The 19,599-nt window shown below is 47.8% G+C and overlaps 1 protein-coding gene across 1 annotated transcript in view; it reads right to left on the bottom strand.

Moving 5' to 3' along the window:
- Positions 1-1,286: 1,286 nt before the first annotated feature.
- FTSJ3 (FtsJ RNA 2'-O-methyltransferase 3) overlaps positions 1,287-19,599 on the bottom strand; it is a 31,456-nt gene continuing 13,143 nt past the window's right edge. Inside the window, exons 7-22 of the mRNA XM_044298351.1 lie at positions 19,188-19,382; positions 18,151-18,266; positions 16,942-17,040; positions 16,109-16,209; positions 15,940-16,026; positions 15,160-15,294; positions 14,677-14,812; positions 7,291-7,484; positions 7,093-7,210; positions 5,162-5,246; positions 4,795-4,969; positions 4,628-4,713; positions 3,931-4,033; positions 3,667-3,850; positions 3,326-3,420; positions 1,287-1,633 (exon numbers count right to left, since the gene is read on the bottom strand). Of these exons, the coding sequence (XP_044154286.1) occupies positions 1,465-1,633; positions 3,326-3,420; positions 3,667-3,850; positions 3,931-4,033; positions 4,628-4,713; positions 4,795-4,969; positions 5,162-5,246; positions 7,093-7,210; positions 7,291-7,484; positions 14,677-14,812; positions 15,160-15,294; positions 15,940-16,026; positions 16,109-16,209; positions 16,942-17,040; positions 18,151-18,266; positions 19,188-19,382 (2,078 nt within the window). The 3' untranslated portion in view covers positions 1,287-1,464. The remainder of the gene's footprint in view (positions 1,634-3,325; positions 3,421-3,666; positions 3,851-3,930; positions 4,034-4,627; positions 4,714-4,794; positions 4,970-5,161; positions 5,247-7,092; positions 7,211-7,290; positions 7,485-14,676; positions 14,813-15,159; positions 15,295-15,939; positions 16,027-16,108; positions 16,210-16,941; positions 17,041-18,150; positions 18,267-19,187; positions 19,383-19,599) is intronic.

The following is a 19,599-nucleotide window of genomic DNA, read 5'->3' on the forward strand; positions in this document are numbered from 1 at the left end:
TGATTACATGGGATGGTTAGAGTAACAATGTTATACAACTTGTTGTGCTGCAATGGTATTCAGATACAAATTAGACCATCAAGTAGAAGTCTGTAGCAGCTGTGTTAGGACGCGCTGAAGCAACTGTGGTTTTTGAGATGCTGTACCTAAGGAAACAGAGCGCTACTAGGAGATCCTCAGACTATGCAGAGGGTAATCTATCACTTGGTAGCCCAGTCCCTACTAAGAGACGACGTCATGAAGAGAAGAACTACACCAATACATCTGCTGTCTCCAAGTAAGGACCAGATAGTCTCTTAAAGGCTGTGCCTTGAGCTCCATGTGCCATTATCATAATCTTGCCCATTAATCGATATATACAGTCACTAGGGTTGCAACGAGTACTCGATTAAATTGAGTAATTCGACACAAATAAACCTATGCAATTTTTTTGCATCGAGGATTCGTTTGTGTCATGTGACCATGGAGCGGGAGTGAAGTGCTTGCTATTACTCCCGCTCCGTGGTCTCCCGCTGGCCCGCAAGACAGGAAAGGATTAGATACAGCAGTAAACTCCATCTGCTGTAAGGACCTTCTGACATCATAGTGTCATGTGATATTGGAAGCCTCAATCTAGGGCCATGCGCCTCATAGTACATGCCATCATATATTTCCCATGTTTCTATACCTGGAGTCGGCTTCAAACCCACGTGACCTTTCTGTGCATGGAGTTCAGACAACCGATACAGGCGCTCCTCAGGCACTATCATGTGACTTGTGAGTGCACGCGCAGTTCTGGCAGTCGGCGCACGCACGCTCATCGACTGGAGACTGTTACCGGGCAGCAGAGGCCGAGTCACAGCAACTTCCAGCGCAGACCATCAGGTAAGGCCAGGATATCGGTGGACCGGAAATAGACGGAACCAGGAGTGCATATTACCAGGATGTACTGTGTCCCCTGTGTACTCTGCCCTGACCTCGTATACACCCCCCCGTATGAAGGGTAATCCACAAGTCCACTGCCTATAGCGGATTATACACAGCACAAGGGGGAACGGAGCTGATGGCACTGGCGGGGAACTGATGCACATGGGCTAATCGCACAGGGTGGAACAAAGGGTGTTGGGGACTGATGGCAGGGGGTTTGATGAGTTTTTATAAAGAAAAACAGTCTATTAATTCATTTTTTCTTATTAGAGTATTCGATTAATCGTAAAAATAATCGGTAGAATACTTCTCAAATACTCATTTACTGCAGCCCTAACAAGCACCATGTGTAGGTTCACCATAGAAGAAGCACCACAGAGTAGTTGTTCTATTATTAAAATTTATGATATTATACAAGCAATTGACGATGTCCAGACCTACACTGGGAGCAGAACAGCCTGACTACACCAGATGGAGGCCTCATGAGTGATGACGGGAATGTGCAGACTCCAGTTCTACCATCAGCACATGATAAGAAATGTAGGCATCTGTAACTCCTCATCTCTTCCTCTGCTGTCCTCTCATGTCCTTCTTCATCCTGCCATCCACCACTTTAAACTGGCCTTTGACTCCAGCTGGGCGGCGCATTTTCTTTCCACCACCTTTCTTGGCCACTACATAGGTCAATTGACGTTTCTCCTTTCCGATACCTGCCTTTTTATATACACTGAAAAGATACGGGATAGCAAGGAGTCAAACGGAGACACAGAAAAATGGCACCTTAGCAAACAAACATACACAAGGCATAAAAGCACGGGTTGTGCCATTAACGGTCTCTCATTCCTCCTTGGATGGTTTGTCTTTTTTCAAATTTATCTCAATTTGCAGTTTTCGCTCATCTCCAATGCTTGAATAGTACATCCTGGTTTGTCATGTGACTGCTGTCCCATCATGCCTTAGGGCAGTGATAGGCAAACTGCGGCCCTTCAGCTGTTGCAAAACTACAACTTCCACCATGCCCTGCTGTTAGCTGAAAGCTGTAGGCAGTCTTTGCATGCTGGGAGTTGTAGTTCTGCAACAGCTGGAGAGCCGCAGTATGCCTATCACTGCCTTAGGGCATGTGTTCATTGCACTGCACATACACAGATCACAGAAAATGGATACAGCCCATTAGATCATGGTTACTAGTGATCTGTTTACACAAATATGCGAAGAATGAATTATTTGATTGATTATGTCTTTTCTGCATGCTTCCTCTGCCCAAGGAGTCCCTGTGACACCAAGGTTTCCCTACAACCATGTGCAACACAGAATCTTCTGCATTCCAGGACATGGAATTCAATATGAGTGCTGTGTTTAAAGGGATTCTGCACTTTGTTTAAAGTGATGATCTTTCCTCTGGATAGATCATCAGCTTTTGATCGGCAGGGGCGCTCCAGCAGCGCCGCGGCCTTCTCACTGCTTACCGCCGGCCCAGTGACGTCACGACTATCACTGGCCTGGGTGGGGCTAAGCTCTGTTCACCTGAATGGAGCTTAGCCCTGCCCAGGCCAGTGATACTAGTCATGATGTCACTATCCTGAGGATAGATCATCACTTTAAACAAAGTGCAGAACCCCTTCTTTAAGAGTTGTACACAGTTCCCTGTAACAGTTCTGGATTGGACTGTCACAGCTGATGGCATAATGCAGGAGCTTCACACAAAAGAGCAGGTACTGTAGCATTGGTCATGGTTTACATGTAAGCAGAAGCTCTAACTTGGACAATTCAACTTTAAAGAATACTTCAGGCCAGGGAGTGATTCCCTTATATAATGATAATGCCAGATTCTCTCTTTATATAGGACCAAAGAGAAAATAAGAGGCGTTTTGAAAAACATGGCTGCTTTTTCCTAGAGACAGCACCACTCTTGTCCATGTCTGTTAAAGGGAACCTGTCACTGGGATTTTGTGTATAGAGCTGAGGACATGGGTTGCTAGGTGGCCGCTAGCACATCCTCAATACCCAGTCCCCATAGCTCCGTGTGCTTTTATTGTGTAAAAAAAAACGATTTGATACATATGCAAATTACCCAGAGAGGAGTCCTGTCCCTGACTCATCTCACATGCAGGACTCATCTCAGGGTAATTTGCATATGTATAAAATCGTTTTTTTTTACACAATAAAAGCACACAGAGCTATGGGGACTGGGTATTGTGGATGTGCTAGCGGCCATCTAGCAACCCATGTCCTCAGCTCTATACACAAAATCCCGGCGACAGGTTCCCTTTAATGAAGTTTTATCCTCCTCCCAAATGGATCAGGCTGCATTACTAGGGCCAGCCCATGGACCTGACCTGATGAGAGAAAGCAGCCATTTCTTACAATCTCACACAGCAAAATCTCAAAATGTAGGAGTGTATGGGAAACGGCGAGTTACCTGCGCAGCTGAGCCGCTTTCTCTCGCTCTGAAATGTCAATCGTGTTAACCACAGCTTCTGCCTTTTTCTTGGCTTGTTCCATCTTTTTCAACATCTGTGACAGAAGAAAACAGTGAATTCAGTGGGAAGTCCAGAAGTTAAAGGGGTTCTACAAGACTTTTTCTCCAGAAGCAGCACCACTCTTGTCAAAGGGCTGTGCCTGGTATTACAGCTCAGAGATATTTACAAGGGATTTAACTACAGTACCATGGACAAGAGGACCTTTTTGTAATTGTAGACAGCCCCTTTAAAACTAAAAACAGGGGGATACAATGCACTAAGGACCTATGCCAAGCCTCACCCGTCTTCGTTTTCTAGCCTTCGCTTCTGCAACCTTCTTGATTGGCCGAGCATTAAGTTCTCTCTGTCTTCTACGATACTCATCCATCGTTTCTCGGCTCACAGGAATCTGAACATCTCGATGTTTCTTTTCTTCAGAGACAAACCAATCTGGGAGGTCGTCTTCAGTATCATTGAATGCTCGCCTATATGGAGACAGAGAAAGAAATTGCAAAGCTTGGCCATATATTAGGATTCAAACAGTTCTGTCAGAAAAAGGACCCACCTGTTAAAAGAGTTGTCAATCAGATCTCTGGTAGCTTTTTTTGACGTGGCAATGACTGTTCCAAGAGCGAGGCCTTCTGGATCCAAGACTCGGGAACGTTTCACTGCATGGAGAGAAAAAGATGCCTGGAAAAATGCCCATAACCATAAGTAAACCTACAATCTGTAATATAGAAACCCCAGGAGTGATTCCATAATATACTTTAAGTCTGTTGGGAACATATGCTATTCCACTGTTATTCTTCCTGGAAAGGTCTGACTAAACAACTTGGCAGGGGCAATGCCAGGCCAAAACGTGGATTTTTTGGCGAGGCTGAAGAACATCATGACTGTTGCACATTCAAATGTGCAACAGAATATTGTTGCAGGGCCAATGGCTCCCCACAGTATTAAGGTCTAAAGTGCAGATTTTACATTTCCAGCATGCTACATTTTAGACGTCTTCAAAAATTTGCCCAAGCAGAAGAGGATAGATGTTCTAAAATAATGAAAGAATGTTTAAATACTCCTCCATTCAGTGCTGCCACCTCTGGCCTGTTTCTACTTGTCTGTGGTGACATAGCTGTAAACCCCATGTCATGGCTGCAGCTGATTATTGGTCTCAGTGGTATACAACTAGACGCATGTAACATATGTACACACACAGACACATACAATTGTGCTCAACCTTACAGTGGCCTTACTCATGCCATACCAACCTGGTCGTTCTACAGGAACCACTTCAAAATCGTCTTTCTCTTCAACTGTTCTTTTTCCAAACTTCTTCTTCATAGATTGAATATCCCTAGGATTGTGGAGGAACCCATACTCCGTTATTCCCATACAACATATGGCTGTTACATACAGTCATCCAGTGTAACCTCACCTCTCATCATCACTACTGTCACTGTCTGAGTCACTTCCATCTTCTGCTCTTCCATCCTGCTTAGTCACCTCAGCCGGTGGTTCAGGATCTGCCACTTTATTGCTTATGCCTGAGGAGGTGTCTTCTGTATTTTTGTGTTTTTTCTTAGGTTCTTTCTTCCCCTTTGTTTTTGTTCCTAGAAAATGACAGCATGGTATCAAAACTTTCATCTCTGGATTATCATTAGAGCAGGAAGACTTCCATACGGTGCAGGAGAATGCAATCTAGTGTTCTCTGTAAGCAGCTATTGCCTGTGTGTATCTCCAGTTGTGAGAAACGTGCACAGACCTATGTTTCTGCACTTCTATAAGCGGGCTGGTCCACTTACCACTATCAGTCTCCTGTAAAATCTTTGTCTGCTTGATTTCAATCTCCTCATCTGCATCGGAATGTAGAACAGATGAAAAAATGCCCTAAAAACATAATCCACAAGTAGTTAGGAACAGGCCACGATTTTAGTGAAGCATCTCATTACGTGCACAGTCACACACTGCCCCCATGTGCATGAAGTAAGGCTACACTGCTCCTTTACCTCCACGTTCAGGGACTGAAATTATAGAATTGCCTCATCTTTCCTTGTTGCCCATAAAAACCCATCACCCTGAGCTTTCTTAACACTGCTCTAGAAACATGAAAACAGCAAAGTGATTGTTCTTGACTCTTGACAAATTAAGCCGAAAGAGCAAAACCTGAAAGGGTTAAAAGATCAGAGAAATAAAGGCTAGGTCCTTTTCCCCAAAAACTGTGCCACTCTTGTCAATAGGCTGGCATGAAAGCTCAGCTCCATTAAGTGAGTGGGCTGCAATACCAGAACGTCTACAGGCAAGAGACCTCTCTCTGTCTGGTCCCATACAATTCCTAACCATTTTTGTAACAGCAAAGTTGACTTGACCTTGACTTAAAGGGTTGTCGATTCTTACTACTGATGACCTATCCTCAATATTGACTACTCATACGAGCGCTGCCTTCCCTGCTCGGTTTACCTGATTGCCGCAGTAGTTGCAATCAGTGTAATTACAACCAAGACGTCCCCATTCACTTCTATGGGATAGACCTGTCCTACTCGCTTGAACAGACAGATCCGTCCCATAGAAGTGAATGGGGACGCCATACTTGTAATTACACTCCTCACCACTGCAATTGCTGAGGTAAACAGAGCAGAGAAGGCAGCGCTTGTAGGAGCGCTGTCTTTTCAAACAGCTGATTGGTGGGGGTGCCTCCTGAGGATAGGTCATCTATAGTAAAAAGCGGACAACCCCTTTAAGAGGTCCTTAACAATATAAAAAACTGAAAATTGAACTTTTTATAGAACAGCTATTTCTACAATTAACGTAGAACACAGTAGTTCCACAGTAGTCAGTGCCCTGCCAGTAGGGCGAAACCAAAACAGAAAAGTTTTAGCTCCTCCTGCCAGCAGAGAGCTAACCAGTATGAACACCAGCAACACGAGCAGTAAAGACAGGCCAAATAGAAAGAAACCGGAGATGATTTGGAACCTAGAAACTGGTGGGCTGCTCAGCAAACCGTGAAAGACCCAATAGAGAACAAACAATGCAAGCAAACTTCTGTGTCCCCCATTGAACTGAGTGAGAAAGAGATTTTATAGGCAAGTACAAAAAACAACAAAACAAAAAAATCTCCTTTTCTCACTCGCGTCATTGATGGACAAAGGGAGGAGCCAAGCTAACGGATGCCTAGAGCACAGGAAAGCATCCGTGGATGAAGGTATGCACCCGGTAAGACCACGTAGCCTCGTTACACAACTGGAGAAAACCCTTGTATCATGCCGTCAGCGAGACAGAGATGGATGAGCCCCTGGAGGAGAGTGCCATGCCTGAAAGAAGGTAGAACCCTGCACATGGGGCTTGGATAGAAAGAAACAATCTAAAGGAATTGAGGAGAATTCTATCTTGAAACCGGTTATTAAAATCTTGAGAACCCAGGTGTCGTCTATGCGGGACCGCCATACATCCTGAAAAAGAAGCAGTCTGCACCATTTGGGTGGGAGTGTCCCTTCATGCTGATGAGTGCCTGTTGGAGCTGGATAGGGATGGTTGGGATAACAGTGACAGCATTATGTCAGTGTTATCTAATACATTCCAGACCTCTAAGGGTTACATAGCATCATAAATCAATATAATGCTGTACGACCCATCAGTGCTGGAAGTTCAGGACAGGAGCTGCGCTGTGAGTCAGCAGCGTGACACTTTCTCGTCTGAAAGCGGCCTAAGAAGAACCGCACAATCCAAATTGACCAACCTTTCCAAACCACAGGTTTTTATCTCTTTCTTCACGGTCTGATTTTTCTTCCAGGGATAGTAACAGGGGGTTTGTCTTGTCCTCATCCTCTGGTGCCTCTGCAACTGAAACTGGCTTCCTGGAGACAAGGAAATTGGAGGTAAAAAACCAGTACAAAAACAAAGTTTAAAAAGTATGATATTAAGATAGTTACTGTACCTTGTTTGTGGTAACTTTTTTTCTCGCTTTCTCACATCAGACAGGTCTTCCTCATCCAGGTCACTGGCTAGTGATATTTCATCATCCTCCACATCCTCAAGGTCTGAGAGACATATATCTCCATCATTAGGGTCACTATATGACACCAGTGCGTCTGCTGCAGCCATGTCTCCACGTGAAAGGGTCTGTAATAGCTAAGAGAACAAAAACACAGTAAGCCATAGTCATAGTCATAAAGGAAGTTTTGGGGAGGAGCATCGCCAAGGATTTTAGGGGCAATTGTCTTCATGGACACTAAGCTAATATATATATATATATATATATATCCATTCCAAGAAGAATCACATTGACAGTCTGAGTGATGAGATCAAGATCATATGCCTGGAATGTCCACCTTAAAATATACAGAATTTGTCAACTCCGACGAGCATTAGTTTTATCCTAATGCATTCTGAATGGACAGCAATCCGTTCAGGATGCATCAGGATGTCTTCAGTTCAGTCTTCTTGCCATTTCAGGACTGCAGCATGCTGCAGTTTTCTCTGCGGCCAAAAAGACTGAACACTTGCCGGAATGCCGGATCCGGCATTAATTTACATTTACGTGTAATAGTGCCAGATCAGTCATTAAGTCTTACGGCAAAATGGATGCAATTTTTTTTTATACCGGATCTGTTTTTCCGGATGACACCGGAGAGACAGATCCGGGATTTCAATGCATTTGTCAGACGGATCCGCATCCGATCAGTTTGACAAATGCCATCAGTTTGCATATGTTTTGCCAGATCCGGCAGGCAGTTACGGCGACTGAACTGCCTGCCGTAATCCTGTGCCGCTAGTGTAAAAGTACACTAAGCCGTGTATAGTGTAAGTGATGCAGAGTTCAGTTATGTAATTTTTATCTTCATACTCACATTCTGAAGCTGTGCTCCCATGAACCAGCAGTGAAATGAACAGAGAGGACTCCTGTGCTCACGCACATAATGGAGAGGACTCTAAGAGGAGGCCTCTCAATGCATTTTACTGCTGGTTTGTGGGAGCACAGAGTTGGAATGCAACCGAGCATGAAGATAAAAATAATCGGACGCAGCATCACCTACAACATACACTGCTTACTCTAGTTTGTGGGGTGTTTTGGAGCCGACAGACTCCCTTTAAGACTCATGTCTTTCCGAATTCCAAACACAGCCACATATTAGAGAATTCTGTCTCCAAAATGGTGTGCCCTGTATGCTAATGAAAGGCAGTATATCACTAGGATCAGGCCTCTTGTTTGACCTGTCCAGCTTTGTCGGGATCCCTGAAGTCGCTAATGAAAAGGAGATTTTTGTGAAACTCACCTGTAAAATCTTTTTCTCGTCTTTTCCATTGGGGGACACAGACCATGGGTATAGCTTAGAGGTATTAGTAGGAGGGACACTATGCAAATGAAAGAGCTCCTCCTCCTCGGGCTATACCCCCAGACTCCACCAGGAGGAACTCAGGCGTTGCACAAGCAGTAGGAGAAGGAGCAAGAAAAAATCATGGAAACCATCGGACCAAGCCATAAGGTCCAACCAGAAACAGAAAAACTGAACTAAAGACCCCTCCTGCAACAGGAATAATGGGTGGGAGCTGTGTCCCCCAATGGAAAAGACGAGAAAAAGATTTTACAGGTGAGTTTCACAAAAATCTCCTTTTCTCGTGCTTTTTTCCATTGGGGGACACAGACCATGGGACGTCCAAAAGCAGTCCATGGGGTGGGAAAAAATATCAGCACCGCCAGGAGGAACGCCCCAACGGTCAAACAGGAACCACAGCCTGCAAAACCCTGCGGCCAAAGCCGCATCAGCCGAAGCCAGTGAATGCAACTGACAAAAATTTGCAAAGGTATGCAAGGACGACCAGGTGGCCGCCGTACACAGCTGAGACGCAGAGGCACGACTGCGTCTTGCCCAGGAAGCCCCCTCCGCCCCAATGGAGTGAGCGGCAATTCTAGCCGGGGGAACTCCACCACAAGCGTGACAAGCCGCGGAAATAGCCAAGCAGATCCAGAGCGCCAAGAACGGCGGACGGAAGCAGTAGCCGCGAGACACACCTTCAGGACCCGTACAACATCCAGGGAATGCAGAGTGCGTTCCTTGGGGTTAGCCGGAGAAGGACAAAAGGAAGGCAGGACAAGATCCTCATCAAGGCGGAAGGGAGAGACCACCCTGGGCAAAAAGAAGGGGACTGGACGGAGCACAACTTAATCCTGGAGGAAAACCATTAAGGCTCCTGACAGGAAAGAGCGGCCAGCTTCGACACCAGTCTGACCTAAAAGCTCGTGATGGGACGTGAACTCACAGCCACTGCATAATAGCCCAGAACTTTAATCACTACGCTATGTAGCTGTATCAGAAGCTATGGTCACAAGGAAGTCCAGATGAGAACAGTCAGAGAGACCCTCCTCAAAGGCTCGAAGGGAGCCGACTGCAGAGCGCGCAGAACCAAATTGAGATCCCAAGGAGACAAAGGGGGAACATACGGGGAACCGAATGCGCCACCCCCGAAGAAAGGTCACCACCGGACCCTTAAGAGCAAGGGACCTCTGACGGCCCGCGCCGAAACCTGACCTTACAGGGAACTAAGCGACAGTCCCTGCACAAGCCCAGACTGAAAAAAAGACAGTACCATCAAGATGGAAAACCGAAGGGGGGGGAACCCCGAACCCTCAAAAAAGGATAGGAAGGCCATCCAGGTACGATAGTAAATCCGGGAGGAAGAAGACTTCCCCGGACTGATCATGGTCCTAACCACTGAATCCGAGAACCCCATCTTTATCAGGATGGCGGTTTCAACAGTCACGCCGGTAAACGAAGAGACCGCAAATTCCGGCGGAAGAACGGGCCCTGAGACAGTAAGTCCTGTCCGTCGGGAAGAGGCCATGGGGCGTCCGCCAGCAACCGAGCCACGTCCGAAAAACCACGCGCGGCGAGGCCACTCTGGGGTGATGAGAACGGTCGGAGTCCCTTCCGCCTCGAACTGGCGTAGACCCTTTGGCAGGAGAGGAAAACAGAGGAGGCTGAAGTCCTGCCACGGAGACACCTGCGCATCCATCCGTACGCCTCCGGATCACGGGCGCGAGCCAGGACCACTGGGATCTTGTTGTTGAACCCGGACGCCATTAAGTCCACATCCGGACGGTCCCATCTGTGGCAGATTTCTTCGAACCCTTCTGGATGCAGAGACCACTCGCTTGGATCCACCGTGTTGTGGCTTAGAAAGTCCGCTGTCCAGTTGTCCATTCCTGGAATGCAAACTGCTGACAACACCGGAACGTGAGTCTCCGCCCATGTCAGAATTCACTTCACCTCCTGCATCACCATCCGGCTGCGGGTCCCGTCCTGATGGTCGATATAGGCCACGGCCGCGGCATTGCCCGTTTGAACCCGCACTGGGAGGCCCGCAAGGAGAGAGGTCCAATAGGAGAGAGAGAGCGGAAAAAATCGCCCTCAATTCCAGAAAGTTGATTGGAAGGCGAGACTCTGCCGCCGGCCAAATTCCTTGAACCGTGCGAGACTGGAAAACGCCCCCCCAACCCAGGATGCTGGCATCGGTGGCGGCGATCGTCCAGGAGAATGCGAGAAAGGAACTCCCCGACCTCAGGTTCTTTGGGAACAGCCACCAAGGGAGAACTGCCCGAACCCGCTGAAAGGTAAAGGATCTCCTGTTGCGCCAGGCGAGTGTGAAACTGGGCATATGGAAAGGCCTCGAAAGAGGCTACCATAAGACCCAGGACCTGCAAGTATTCCCGAATGGAGAGGCACGGGGAGCGCAGCAGATGCGACACTGCCCCCTGGACCTGGGAGGACTTGAAGGCTGGTAGAATACTTTGGCAGCCGAGGTGTCCAAAATCACCCTCCGGAAGGAGAGCCTCTGGGACGGGAAGAGGCAGGAGTTTGGGAAAGTTACCAGGCAGCCGAACCGTTCCAGGGTCTGAACAGTGATCCGGACGCTGTCCGTGGTCTGCGGTAGAGAGGGGGGCCTCTATCCGGATATCGTCCCGACAGGGCAGCAAAGGAATGCCCCTGGTTCGAAGAAGCGCCATGAGCGGTCCAGGACCGTGGCAAGGACCCGCGGGGTGGTCGCCAACCCGAAGGAAGGGCGACAAACTGACAGTGTCGACCCATAATGGCGAAGCGCAGGAATCGATGGTGGGATTCCGCAATCGGGACATGTGATAGGCCTAGGAGCAGCAGGGCGGGCTGACTGGGCCCTCTAGTGCCGGGAAGGCTGGTGCAAAGGAAGGCCTCTTTGCGGGCGACCTGAGACCCCCGGCGGAGGAAGCAGGCGACGGCCTACCAGATGAGAAACGGCAAAAGGCATGCAGAGACGAACTCGTCCAACTGATCCCCACAAGGCCTGGAAACCCCAAAGGGGAGATTAGCAAGGGAACGCTTGGTGGAGGCGTCAGCGTCCCACACCTTCAATCAGATCTCTTCGCGCTGAGTGACAGAGATGGCCAACCTGCGGGCAAAGAGGGAAACAATGTCCCTAGAAGCTTCGCAAAGAATGTTAGAAGCCTGAGACATCTGGAGAACCAACTCCAGTGTGTTAGTAGCCGCATCTCGTACCGCCAGTTCCTGGTGGTGGTGTTGTAACCACACCGAGAGAGCACTGGCTACCCCTGCTGAGTGAAAGGTAGGTCACAGGGACGCGCTGCCAGCGAAAAAAGGACCTGGAAGAGAGTCTATGCGTCTGTCTACAGCATCCTGGAAAGAGGAACTGACTAAGACAGGAAGGGCCACATAATTGGCTAATCCGGCCACCGGAGGATCCACCTTAGGGGGAGGAGACACCTCTCCTCGCCGTCAGCAGGGAAAGGAAAGTATATTCATGCGCTGGGTGGTCGAGAACCTTATTAAGACCACCCCAGGCCCTGGACATGACCGCGGAAAAATCCCTCATGGACCGGGAACATGGTAGTCTCCGACTGCCTGGACGGAAAAAGGGGGAACTCCTGACCAGTGGAAGGAGGAGAATCCCCTTGGAGAATAAAGGTGTCTCGGACAGTCACCACTAAGTCAGCCACCCTGGTGGAGAGCTTAGGCGAGGGGTCCCGCTCCATGACCTAATCAGAGCCGGAAATTCTCCTTCAGACTTGCGCTCCCTAAGGGAGGGGAGAGTCGCCCGAACGCGCCTCTAGACGAGGGGGGGGGGGGGGGGGGGGGGAGAGCCAGAGCCATCCGAGGAGGGATGCTGCTGCTCACGCTCCCTGTTAGTATTCGGGCTTCTTCTGTGGAAAACCACTTAGAGAGGTGGTTGGCGTCACAGGATTTGAAAATGCCCTATAGTCCAAAAAGGACGTGGCTCGTCCGAGCCGGATAATTCTCCTTCGGAGTACTCTCCCTAGGGAGGGGGAAGAGCAGTCCGCAAGCGCCACCGGCGAGGTGAGGGGGGTGGAGAGACAGAGACATCCGAGGTGGGATGCTGCCGCTCACGCTGCCTCTTCGTAGTCAGTCACCCACTGTGGGGACCACTGAGAGAGATGGAGTCGTTAGCGCCACAGGATTAAAGGACATGGTTGCCTTGGTGACTAAGACCAATTTAGCGGCCGCGCTGGACATGGCAGATGCCCAAGCGGGGACCGCAGGCCCCCAGGGACGTGGAGGAGGGGTGGAGGAGGGGGGTAAGGCAGGGATGCAGGCAATACTTATCTGCTCCTGCAGAACTTCTCCCTCGACTCCAGGACCAGCAGGGATGCACCTCATCAGGCTTCTGACTCCTTGTCCAGGAGTGCAGTGTTCTGGTGGAGGGTGGCAGCAGGAGACCCAGTAGCTGGTGGGATACCGGAGCTGCAGGTCGAGCCCGGATCCACTTGTCTTCTTTGGGGGGCAATGGAGGCAGCCAGGCAGCGTCCAAGGACGGCAGCGGGCATTCCACGGGGGACCAGGAAGGCGCCATGCCGACCTGTGTCCCCATCTAGAATAATATAAACAATTTTTGAAGGCTGAAAGGGGCTTTGAACTCAGAAAGCCTGGACATGGGGCAACAGCAGCAGTACCACTGAGCTACCAGCTTGCCTGGCACAAAACGGAGTAGAGTGATGAGGAGCTGCACGGCCATGAGCAAACAGAGTCTCCGGTGTAAGGAGAGTCAGAGCGGCATGCCGAGGCTCCGCCTCCCCTAACGCGTCATTATGGCGCGAAAAAAGCGCGCGAAAATAAGCGCGCGCACGAAAAATAAGCGCGCGCGCGAAAATATGCGCGAAAATAAGCGCACCACGTGGAGGAGCGGCCTGCCGGCGGGCGCTGAGGGAGCGCAGCAGCCAAGGCCCGACGAGAGAAGCGCTGAAGCCCACAGTTTAAGGGGGAAGAGATGCCAGTACTCCAGTGCCAAAATGAAGAAAGTGCCCCATCAGGATCCTTCTTCAAGCTCACCCAGGCAGCCACAGACAAATAGACACAGAGGGAGGGGGAGGGATTGTGCAACACTTATCTGCTCAGCATGCTCCCTCGATGTCCAGACCAGCAGGGATGCGCCTCTTCAGACTTCTGACTCCAATCCAGGAGAACAGTGCTCTGGAGGAGGGTAGGCAGCAGGCGTCCCAGCAGCTGGTGGGATGCCGGAGCTAACAGGTCGAGCCCGGATCCACTTATCTTCTTGGGGGGAAATGGAGGCAGCCAGGCAACGTCCCAAAGACGGCGGCGGGCACTCCACGGGGGACCAGGAAGGCGCCATGCCGACCTGTGTCCCCATCTAGAATAAAAATAACAAAAAGGAGTAGAATCAGAGAGTGTCAACCTCCTTCACCAGACACTAAGCAAAGACTGAGTTCCTCCTGGTGGAGTCTGGGGGTATAGCCCGAGGAGGAGGAGCTCTTTCATTTGCATAGTGTCCCTCCTACTAATACCTCTAAGCTATACCCATGGTCTGTGTCCCCCAATGGAAAAAAGCACGAGAAATCCTGTGCATGCTAGCTCTGGAGCAGAATCTTTGTAACTTCTATGGGGCATTAAAGGGAGTGAATCTGCAGCTGTGCCACAGCAGGTTGCTAACACGCACGTGAAACACTTTGTATGTATTGGAGGAAGCAACACGCTGTCCATTAAGTGAACGGTGGTATGACTGTCTATCAGCCTGAGATTCAAAAACGTATACTTACTTTATTAGCTACTGTATGTCTCACAGAAAACTCTGGCTAATAGATGGGGTCCCTAAATGGTGGACAACTCTGCAGCAAGAAATGTGATGGAAATGCCATGGTTTCCAGAAATAATGTGACCTACGTTCTAAGATCATGGATCAATCATGTATTAAATGGCAATCCACTGACTTCCAAGGGAAATGTGGACAAACATGCATCCCCAGGTGAACATCCTCTTGAACATGTGGCCACTTAGCTCTTTTTTGTGCAGTTGCTTACTTCATTCTTGCCTATCGTCTTGAGGGAAAACATGCCGGTATCTCCATCATCAGCAATAGAAATCCCCGGGAGATCCATCTTTAGTTCCATTCTTAACCTCTGCTGGCGCTGGACTTTAAGTAACTGTTTTTTCTTCCTAAAACGTCAAGGATAGTATTTTAAGGTTTTGGTCATAACGCATTTCAGCCTCCTATCAGAAGTATACAGAAGGCTCTGATGTAGGCCACTGTACAGAGATACAGAGTCATATGCTGCACATAGGCTCCCATTTTAATTATACCCACAACCCATCTATCCCAGCCAGATGGATAAAAGGACTCTTTTGGCATCTGTCCAGTGAGCCCTATGAACACACCCTTCATATACACTGAAGGCTACCCAATGCATATCTTGAATTTAAGAGAGAAGCACAATGTCAACATACCCCCAAGACAGACAGAAAGTCTCCTTATTGATACCCTGAAATAAAGAAACACTACTGACCTTTTTAATGCTGCCAGCTCTTCAGCCTTTAGTTCTGCTAACTTCTGTTCAAGTTTCTCATTCTCATCCTCCTCCTCCTCCTCCTCCGCTTTCTGTTCATCAGCAGAGCCCTCGGCTTCCTCATCAGAACTGAGACTGGAAATAATTCATACACATGCATCAGACTGAATACTTGAAACATCTTCTAGTATAGAAGCCAGAAGAGACTGTCAGTTGTGGTCCTTGAGGGTGACCCTCAACGACAGGACTGCAACACACAGTCTGATTAATTTCACTGGGAGATCTGTCAACAGAGACGCAAAAACTGTTGACACGATGAATAGCTAGTAGAAACTCACGGGCCCACAACCTTCTGATGTTTGAAGATGCTTCAATTTAGTGGGCCACATTTACTAATTTGAGTGCACCTAGATGTTGGTGTAAAATGTGGCACAATTTGGTAACTTTAGGTTTAGAAAGGGGCATGGTCTAAGTTACAACATTTTGTGCTAAAAGTGGGCCACAATTCTGCAGTAAAATTCTGTTGCAAAGTAAGCCAACCAACAGTCTGCATAGAGTTAGATAAAAGAGTCTATCCCAGCACCAGACCTATCATCCAGCCTGGGCCCCTGTGATAATTCTGGTGCAGGTCTAGACAGCTTATTTTACGCCAGCTATAGGATTAGTAAACCTGTCCCGATGTCCACCTTTCAGCACCACATCATTTTCAGGTCCAACATACTGTGCTGATGAAGGCAGTAGTCTGTGACAATAAACAATGGGAGAAGAAGAATGTCTTACTTTATTCCTTCCACTGATCCTTTGGATTCCCCTTTCAGTTTTTTTGCAACATATCTACGTAGTTTGGATCTCCAGCTCAAGAGCGATCTGAAAGATCAAGAGCATTGCTTGAGAAGCCATGAAAAACACAATAATCACCAGTAACACAAGGCCACCAGGTAAACAGTACCTCAGCTCTTTACGTCCCAAGACTTTGATATCTTTGCAGCATTCTTTGATGTCATTGGTGGTAGCAGAGTGTTTCTCTAAGTTCTGGTCATCTATGGCAATCTAATAAAATCAAGAAAAAAAATTCACTATAACAAACCCCTATTGAAGGAAGAAGAGAAGTGGCTGTCTCTATTATAGTCTATGAAGGTGACGGAGACAGCTGAATGCCATGGACTCACATTAACCTTAGTGGAGATATATAATAGAGATAGATAGATAGATAGATAGATATCTCTATCAGTCAGCTCTCTCCTGCAGCCCCTACTAGAGGGAGCGTATAGCTTCCTGCATACTGTGTAATGATTGAGTTCAGTGCAGTGTACAGTAATCTCCTCCTAGTGGGGGATGTCATGGTTTAGGTCTTACTGGAACTCACAAACTTTAAATGGGTTGCTCCACCATAACATCTCATCACCTATCCACAGGAAAAGTGATAAATGTTTGATCACGAGGGTCATCTCCATGAGGGCATTTCAGTATCTTAAAAGTACCGACAGTCATCAAAGAAGTGACAGACCTCTGGACAGGGCATAGTGCAGGTGACTTGTTCCCCTTAACAGTTCTTGACCCCTGTTTTACCAATAGGTGGTATCCCTAAAGTTAGGCAAAACAGCACCTCCTGCAGTACTGATAGGTGGCAGACCTGGAGGAAGGCAGCAGATGACTTCCAATGCTGAATAGGTATCATCACAACAAGTGTTCATGGGACACCAATGATGTGATCATCACTATCCACTAAGGTCCATTGTTGGATATCATAGGATATTATGTCTTACAATTTATTATTCACACCTCACTGATCTTGGAAAGGAAGTCCACAGGATTTTGAGCTTTCAAAAATTCAACCAAGGATACTCGTTGGTAGACAGGTCCTTCCTCGTATCCTTCTGCCTATGGAAAGTAGAGTGATAGTGATCAAAATACAGCCTTAGTTCCAATTCATCTGTAGCTCACACTGATGAGGTGACCATAGACGTAATGATTATCACAAACAATTCACCTCTTTACGCGAGTATTATGTTTTTCCCTCGGGAGACTCTATACCAGGGGTGCACAACCTGCGTCCCGGAACACCATTCCGTGCGGCCCCCAACCATCTGGTAACAAACATGTATGTCTATGTCTTGTGGCTGCACAAATGTATCTTTCATGCATCCTCCCGTTCGATGGGAGGCCTGTAACTAGACATTAATGGCATATACTGTGTTTTCAATATGCCATAAATACAGTATTTCAGTTTTTAATACCTCTAAATTTTATTTTTGGGGCCCTCGTCATTGGTTCAGTCTGGCAAGGTGGCCCCCACCAGAAAAGGTTGTGCACCCCTGCTCTATACTAAACAGGATAACCAGACACATGGGAAGCCTCAGATATCAGTCCAAGAACTCACCACATCAAGACCCAGTTTTATATTACGCCACTTGAGAACACAGGGAAAGCCTACAAAAGGTGTAATACAGACTTATAGGGAACCTGTCATCACCTTTATACTGTCCACACTAACGGCAGCATAAAGTAGAGAAAGGTGAGTTGATTTCAGCGGTCTGTAATTTATAAGTTAAAAGTAAGTGGTTGCTGAGAACCAACATCCCAATCATTGCAGACTGGGCCTGGGAAAGAGTCACGGCCACCTGAGAAGAGTCATGGTTATTCATGAAGTCCTGCTCTCCTGCCCACCTGCTGATGACTGACAGGTTTCTACCTAGTTTTCTCCCTTTCTCTCTAGGAGAGAACTGCCAATCATCAGCAGATGGACGAGGAAAGCAGGAGATTATGAATAACCAGGACTCCTCTCAGGTAGATGTGACTCTTCTCAAGGCCTGAGCTGCAGTGATTATGATGCTGGTCCTCAGCAACCACTGACTTTTAGCTCATGAGTGACACACCGCTGACATCAGCATTTCTGTCACTATTTTATGCTGCCCTCAGTGAGGTCAGCATAAAGTGGATGACAGGTTCCTTTATCACATATAAGCACAAGGCAGACAGTCAAGAACTTACCTTGGGCTTCTTATATGATACAAGCTGAGACACTGTTTGCACAGGGCTTTCCACATTCTTGAATGCATATTTAGGATCAAAGAATCTGTTGTCAATTTTATCAGGAGCCAGGTATCCTGAATAATAAGACAGCCAATTATTAGGACATATATCATTAGTGGAGTCTCAAACCAGACCTCCAGCCATAGTAAATATTAACGGAGAACTGATCTCTCAGTTTTAGTCACAGCCTCAGTCAGGGTTCTGGAATTTTTCACAAAAGTAATAAAGCAGCCTTCAGATCTATCTAATAATAGCAGAACCCTGATGGAAATGGAACACATAATAAGTCAACAGAATCTTTAAAAGGGGATGTTCGGGGTTTTTATTTCTTTCTCTCCCCTCCCCCCTTCCTCAGCAAGTTGTACCTATAGAGAAATCCATACTCCCCTGATCCCTGCCGCTCAGGTTCCTGCTCCCTTCACTGGACTTCCAGTCCCAGTTTGTCAACTTCCACACGGACGGGATCATGTACTCTGCTGCAGCCAATGACTGGCATCAGTGGTGACGTGTCTCCAAGTGCAATCATTGGCTGCAGCAGCACATGGGACCCAGTCTGTGCGAAAGCTGGCAGACGGGGGACCAGAAGTCCAGTCAAGAGAGGCAGAACAGAGTGGTAGGGAGCATGGGGCAGGTGCATAGATACAGCCGGCTAAGGGGCCAATTAAGATTTGTTGTGAATATGGATGCAACACAGCACTGCATTTAATATGAACAGAGCCCACATTGTGTAATGTGTCTGGGCATCTGTTGCAGTCATTGTGGGCACTGCAGGGCTCTCACAGGAAGCATTTATGGTTAGAACTCCTAAGGGGAGGGAGAGGTAGTACTGAGGCTGGCATCAAGGCATCTTTAGCTGTCATGTGGGGCACTATGACTATGCCCTTACAACCATCAATCAGTGCCCTACGATTTACCAGGTGATGAGTTAGTGAAATTCATTCATAAGAACAATCTCAAACGCGCACCTAATGTAGAGGCCATTTTCCACCACTCACCTTGACACACAACAAAGATCTCAGCACTCTCACTACGAGACGCTTGGGGTTTTGTTGAGCTCACTTTCTTGAAAAAATTCTTCAGGATCCAGAGTAAGGACTGGTAATCGGCAGAGCGGAAAACCTTTGTAATGAACCAGCCGCCTCTTGAAAGACAATCACAGGCAAGCCGCAGTGCCATCAGAGACAAGTGAACTACATGACAAAAGGAGACAAGTCACAAACAACCAACAGGTATGGCTCCTCTTTACAGTATAAGTAGCTTGCCAGGTGATCTGTACTGCCCTGAGAGCAGCACATGATGGAGAGAAACTGACCTCAGAGATATAGGTTTATATAACTTGGGGCAGGATTTCTGAGTTTAAAACAGTGTATCCTGACAGGACTCCTAAAAAAGACAGTGCCCTGATTA

The sequence above is a fragment of the Bufo gargarizans genome, chromosome 6 (assembly GCF_014858855.1).
Source record: "Bufo gargarizans isolate SCDJY-AF-19 chromosome 6, ASM1485885v1, whole genome shotgun sequence".
Classification (NCBI taxonomy): domain Eukaryota; kingdom Metazoa; phylum Chordata; class Amphibia; order Anura; family Bufonidae; genus Bufo; species Bufo gargarizans.